This window comes from Penaeus vannamei, unplaced genomic scaffold (assembly GCF_042767895.1).
Source record: "Penaeus vannamei isolate JL-2024 unplaced genomic scaffold, ASM4276789v1 unanchor67, whole genome shotgun sequence".
Classification (NCBI taxonomy): domain Eukaryota; kingdom Metazoa; phylum Arthropoda; class Malacostraca; order Decapoda; family Penaeidae; genus Penaeus; species Penaeus vannamei.
Genome location: NW_027213071.1, coordinates 50,001 through 57,500, shown reverse-complemented (window position 1 = coordinate 57,500; position 7,500 = coordinate 50,001). Strand labels below are relative to the sequence as shown.

Here is a 7,500-nt window from a genome sequence, read left to right as displayed (position 1 = left end):
CTCGCTGACACACGTTGATCGAGTCTCCATTTGTCGGCACAGGTCGGGCTCCCTCATAGCCCGGGTGAGGCTCAGCTTCGCATATCGGACTTATCCTTATCCTTGTATCCATTTCGGTTTTTGTCTGAAGAGGAGCTCGTGAAGAGTTCGAAACGACACGCTTATTTTCAATTCTCATTGTGGCTAGTTTCATTTTCATATATGTGTATATATTTATGTGTGTGTGTGCGTGTATGTATTTCTCTCTCCTCGCTCTCTAAATCTACACACATACACACACACACACACACACACACACACACACACACACACACACACACACACACACACATATATATATATATATATATATATATATATATATATATATATATATATATATATATATATATTTGTGTGTGTGTTTATATGTATATGACGGTATATGTATTTTTTTTATTTTATTATTATTTTTTTGGTGTGTGTGTGTGTATATATATATGGTGCGCATCTGAAGTGCGTGCTGTTAGTTGCAAAAGATCCCTTGTCACACTAGCGAGAGACTCAGTGTCTGTCCCTCGCCCCGCCCGCAGTTCGTGTTCGGGCGCGAGGTGCGGTGGGCGCAGGCGGCGGGCTGCGCGCTGGTGGTGGGCAGCATCCCCCTCGCCAGGCTGTCCTCCCTTCACGACGACCAGACCTCGGTCACTGCGTTCGTGATCCTCATCTCCCAAGTGACGGCCGCCCTCTCCACCGCAGCCTCTATTGCCGTCGAGGTATGAGCTTTTTACTGATCTGTTTCTTCTGTTCCCTTCTAGACTAAAACCATCCCAATCATTAACAGTATTGTCATTGATGCTATTATTGGTATGAACCTCCTCATTGGTGATCCTTTTCTTGTATGCGACAGTGATAGCTTTGGTCAGGGAAGTTTCCATGCATAAAGAGAGCTATCATCTTAATTAGCATCATCTTTGTTATTGATGTCCATAATGTGTCGGTGTCGGTGAGAGCGTGTGTTTCAGCTAACGTCTACTCTCTTCTGAGAGTCGTTTATCGCTCCCCTCTTCTTTTAGCAGCAGACGGAGGACACACGAGGAAGGGATACATACTACGCTATATAGGTATCTCAAGTACAGATCTATGTTGATAAAGTCTGTATAAATGATAGTGTCCCAAAACACTATCTATAAATCGGTCATAGAAGCCCCCAACCTTGCGTGTGTGTGTATTATTATATTATTATCATTCTTGTCTAGTAATCTTGGCGGTCAAATCTTGAGCTGCCAGTGGATGGCAACCCCGGCCATTCATTATAAACAGGGGGTAATTTAGAAGCGAAAGTAAACAGATGGCCAAAATAAGAATAACCATTGTAACAAATGGAATAAACTGTATTATTATTATTATTCTCTTTACATGTTATTATTGTCACATCTCTTGTCATCGGTGACTTCCCATCTTTTCAAATCCGGGGACAGATTTAAGTTAATAACCCGCCCTATTACCATACTCCCTTTGGAGTCTAAATTCGAGAAAATCGTAGCAGACCAATTGACATGTCAAAGAACCAATGACCTACTATCCAAAACATTGCAAGTTTTTAGAAGATTTCTACTGAAACAGTATTACAGCAGGTCACAGATAGAATTTAAGCTAAGGTAGACAACTCAATAAACTTCGTTACATTACGAGATTTATCCAAGGCTTCCGATAGCGTCAACTACGAAATCCTTATTATTACACAAATAAATCACAAATCAATACATATTGATTCAGAAGTTATTTAACCAATAGAACTCAGTCAAAAGTTATGAGACTATATCAAGAAAACAGTTTGCATCTTTCGGTGTTCCACGAAGATCTATAGTCGGACGATTTATCGTCCAAAGGCCAAAATTGCCTTCTTGTTCATTCACAATTTTCCCTTAGTGATTCCGTAAGCAACTTAGATGAAATAATAAAATGGGAGGGAGGGGTGCATTTAAAGCAGCTTTGTGGGGGGGGGGGGGTAAGAGGGGTGACAGAACGGGAAAGGGAGAGGGAGAAGGAAAGTAAATGGGAGAGGGAGAGGGAGGAGGAAGGAAAATGGGAGAAGGGAAGCGAAAGGTAGAAGGACAAGCGGGTCCCACTAGTTGTCACTATTATTCTCATTATTATTAGTAGTAGTAACAATAGTATTTTTTGTTATTACTACTACTACAAACTATTATCTTTTCTTATTGTTGTTGTTGTCGTGGTTGGTTTTGTCGTGGTTATCATCATTATTATTACTATTGTTATGATTACTGTTACTATATTATTATTATTATTATTATTATTATTATTATAATAATTATTATTATTATTATTATTATTATTGTTGTTGTTGTTGTTATTGTGGTCGTTTCTGTTAATGCTGTTGTTGTTGCTATTTTTATTGTTATTATTATCACGATTATCTATATCTTTATCATGATCATTATTATAGATATTATTATTCTTATTATTGTTATCTTTATTGTTATTATTATTATTATTATTGTTATTATTATTATTATTATTATTATTGTTGTTGTTGTTGTTTTTATTGTAATTATCATTATTATTATTGTTGTTATCATTATTATTATTATTATTATTATTATGTTGGTGTTGTTGTAGTAGTAGTTGCTGTTATTATTATTATTATCATTATTATTGTTACTATTATTATTATTATCATTATTATTGTTAATATTATTTTCATTGTTATTATTATATGATATTTATCACCACCTTTCATTAGGATCATTATTATTATTATTTCTTCTATTCACAAGATTAATGTTATATCTTGGTTAATGAGCTGCAAAAGCGGACCACAACCAGAGGTCTTAGATATTGCAGCATCCCTAATTTCTTCATTTCATGTCCAAGACTTTCCGAATAATTCTGGCTGTTCCAAGTAAACAAGGCTTTTGTAACATTTCTGCTGTTATTCCCAAATCTAGCTTTTGAATCCATTTTTCAAAGTCTTTCGTCACAGATCCTAATGCCCCTACAACTACAGTGATTACTTCAACTTCTTTCATTCTCTACATTCTTGCAATCTCATATTTCAAGTCGCAGTAATTGTTGCACTTTTCTTCTTCTTTCCTTTCAATGCGAGTGTCAAATGGGCATGCTGGGTCAATAAGAAGGCATTTTTTGCTATTTTTTCTCAATGACAGTGACATCCGGTCTATTGTGTTCGTGTCTTGTCTGTTTGTATGGGTAAATCCCATAAAATCTTACACTCGTTGGATTTCAATACTGTTTCAGGCTTGTGTGTGTACCACTTATCAGATTTCTCAAATCCCCATTTTTCACATTATTTCCACTGGATCACTTTTGCAACATTGTCATGTCTTTCTTTGTATTCCTTCTGTGCTAGTTTCTGACATTCTGACACAATATGTGCCACTGTTTCTTCTGCAGCACCACACACTCTTGAATCAATATCCTCTCCATAGACCCTTTTCCTTAAATTCCCTGTGCAAAGGGCTTGATCTTGTGCTGCTATGATTGTACTTTCTGTTTCTTTTTTTCAAATATCCTTTTCTTAGCCAATCCCATGATTTATTGCCCTTTACTTTCACCGTAGCTTTATGGAACTGTCCATGCAATCCTTTGTTTATCTCTTTATGACTTTTCTGTATATCCTCTCTGCTCTGCCCATGCTTCTTGTTCTCAAGAATACTACTGATGTTTACTTCCTTCAACATGTTTTCTTCTGACGCGCGTAAGTAGTTATCAAGACTTCTGTCTGCACACAATCTTCAACGCCAAGCAAGCCTCTTCCACCATCATATCTTTTCAAGTACAACCTATCAACATCTGCTTTTGGGTGTTGCGCCCCATACATTGTCATCAGCTTTCTTGTTTTCCTGTCCATTTCCTCCAATTCATTCTTTGTCCACTTTATGATTCCTGCTCCGTATCTGACAACTGATACCGCTCTTGAATTAATGGCTGATTATATTCCCTCCGTTTAACTTTAATTTCAATGTTTCTGACTCTTCTGGTATATTCTTTCTTTACTTGATCTTTCATTCGATCATGCTTTATTCCATCTACTTCCAAGACGCCAAGATACTTGTATCCACTTTCCTCAATATTTCTCATCATTGCACCATCTGGCAGGCAGAGGCCATCGCTTTCAACTACTTTTCCTCTTTTTATGATTAGCACTCCACATTTAGATAATCCAAACTCCATCTTGATATCTTCTGAGAATATTCTGACTCTATTTGCTAAACTATCAATTTGATCTTTATCTTTTGAGAATAATTTCAAGTCGTCCATGAAAAGTAAATGGTTAATTCTTTCTCCTTTCTTCTTTACTTCATAAAATATATTTATTTTCCTTAGCAACAGCGTCAACGGGATCATCGTCGTCAAACAAAAGTGGTGATAAACTATCCCCCTGAAAAATTCCTTGCTTTATTTTTACGTTTCCAAGTCTGGTTTGGCCCGCATTTAATTCTGTGTTCAACTTTTTCATTGACTCGCATATGAGACTTGACATTGACTGCTATTCCAAACATATCCAAACATTTTTCTATCCAGCTAAGAGGGACCATATCGTAAGCTTTACGATAGTCAGTCCATGCAACAGCTAGTGAAGTTAAACCTTTACGATTTTTCAAGATCATTTTGTCAATTAGAAGTTGGTCTTTAGTCCCACGGCTTCCTTTTCTGCAACCTTTTTGTTCCCATGTCAGTAATGCTGCTTCTTCAAGATAATTATACAATTCTTCCACTATGATCCCAGTCAGTAATTTCCACAGCAGCGGCAAACATGTAATTGGCCTAAAATTGTCAACTGCGCTTCCTTTTGCCAAATCTTTTACACAAAGTACTGTTTTCCCTGTCACCATCCATAGTGGCACGCTATTTTCTTGGAGGCACTTATTCAGTTGAATTGCTATCTTACCATGTAAATTAGTCAAATTCTTTATCCAATACCCTTGCACTCCATCAGGACCAGGGCTTTTCCAATTCGGTATTTTCCTTATCTGCTTTCTCAATTTCGGTGTCTCGATACGTATTTCTTGCACTCATACTCCTGCTAACTCATCCTCCACATTCTTCAACCACTCTGGATTCTCCTTGTGTTTTACTGAATTGTGCCATATGTCACTCCAGAATCTAGTACTTTCCTCTGCATCAGATACCACCATTTCCTTTTTCACTCCATCTAATTCATCGAGCAAATTCTGTCTGTACTGACTTGTCCTATTGTCATATCTTTCAAGATTTGCTCCAATTGCAATTAACCTTTGTTGAACCTTCAATGCAATATTTATTTTCGAGCTTTGTTATTGTACTTTAATTTCTCAACTCATTTCTTTTCATCCTATTCAACTGGCCTAAATCCTTGCGCAAAACCTTTTGTTTGCCCAAAATTCTTCTCCAATGCGGTGTCTTGTCTTCCTCCCTATTCATTGCCTTATACCCCACCAACTCCGATACAACATTTCCAGCTGTACGCAATACTATGTTTGTTTCCGTTATTGACTTAGTTCTGATTAGAGCTAGGACTTTGTTCACTTTCATTGTAGCTGCTTTGACTTTCTTCATATCACTATATCTGAGGTTTGGAGGGCTCTTTTCTGGATTTTGTCTGATCTCATTCATTAATTTTCACAATACTTCTTTTTCTTCTTCCTCGTAGTTTTCCATCTCCACTCTTCTGATCAACATTTCATCATCTTCAGGAAACATCCAGTTTTCTTCTCTTTCATCTTCGGGCTCTTCTTCTTGCTGCTCATCGAAAGGCCTATCACTTGTCCCTCTTGTGAGTTCTTGATCAGTACCACTGAATTACCATTTCCTGTTGTCCCTCAACATCACTTCCTTGTATAGCTTGTTCTTCTTCCGCTTCCTCATTGTTGATCGCATCGCCAGTTTCTTCGCTATGACTTTTCGCACACCTTCTTTCAATTTCCTCAATTTCCATGTCTGTAAGCCATTTATTCACCCGAATTTGCCTGGCTTGATCTGCTAATCTTTGCTCTGTGATGAGGAACACTCCTATTTCGTCCCATATCTGCTTCATTCTCTGCCTGTACTTTCTTTTTGTGGGTTCACTTCTTATCCAGCATTGTCACAATCTTGTTTACTTCCTTTTCCCATTTCATTCGTTGGTTTATCCGACCCGTAGCCTGATGACGACCTGCAGGAGCCGGATCGGAAGCTCCTTGCCTGCCGGGCGCGACGCCTTCACCCTGATGGGCTCCAGCCTCGTTGACGCCGTTATGTTCAATTTCAATATTTGACATTTCTCTCAATTAGAGGGTGTGTTTTATGGTTTCCACCAACCAGTATTTTTATCGAGATACCATCTCTAGAAAGATTGTCAGCCAAGACTAAAGAGCTCTTTCTACCCATGAGGCAAGGCTATTCCCCGCCGGACGCCAACCCGGTATTTCAAGACCACGGGGGTTGGTATTATTATTATTATTATTATTATTATTATTATTATTATTATTACTATTATTATCATCATCATTTTCCTTATCATAAATATTTTTATCACTATTATCATCATCATTATTATTATTATTATTATTATTATTATTATTATTATTATTATTATCAATGTTATTATTATCATTATCATAATCACAATTATTACAATTATTGTTATCATCATTGTAATTATTATCATTATCATTATTATTATCATTGTTATTATTACTATTATTATTATTACTATTATTATTATTATCAATATTATTATTATTCTTGCTGTTGTTGTTGTTATTGTTATTTCATTGTTATAATTATTATATTATTATTATTGTTGTTATTATTATTATTATTATTATTATTATTATTATTATTATTATTATCATTATCATCATTATCATCATTATCAAAATTATTACAATTATTGTTATCATTATTGTTATCATTATGATAATGATAATGATAATGATAATAATTGTTGTTGTTGTTGTTATTGTTATAATTGTTATTATTATTGTTAATATTAGTATTATTATTACTATTATCATTATCGTTATTATTAACATTATTATCATTATCATTATCATAATCATTACAATTATTGTTATCATTATTATTGTTATTATTATTATTGTTGTTGTTGTTGTTGTCATTGTTATTATTGTTTTTATTATTATTATTATTATTATTATTATTATTATTATTATTATTATTATTATTATTATCGTTATTATTATTGTTATTATTATTGTTATTATTATTATTATTATTATTATTATTATTATTATTATTATTATTATTATTATTATCATTATCATTGTTATTATTATTATTATCATCGTTATTATTATTATTATTATTATTATTATTATTATTATTATTATTATTATTATTATTATTATTATTATTATTATTGGTGTTATCATTTTTATTATTATCGTCATTATCATTATTATCGGTGTTATTATCATCATCGTCACCATCATCATTATTGCTATTATTATCATTATCATTGTTATTGTTATCATTATTATTATTATTACTATCATT

The 7,500-nt window shown here is 34.2% G+C and overlaps 1 protein-coding gene across 1 annotated transcript in view; it reads left to right on the top strand.

The window, feature by feature from the left end:
• The window catches only part of LOC138860877 (uncharacterized), a 36,374-nt gene that overhangs the window by 21,400 nt on the left and 7,474 nt on the right, over positions 1 to 7,500 (top strand). The window contains exon 5 of the mRNA XM_070119354.1: positions 573 to 752. Coding sequence (XP_069975455.1) covers positions 573 to 752 — 180 coding nt within the window. The remainder of the gene's footprint in view (positions 1 to 572; positions 753 to 7,500) is intronic.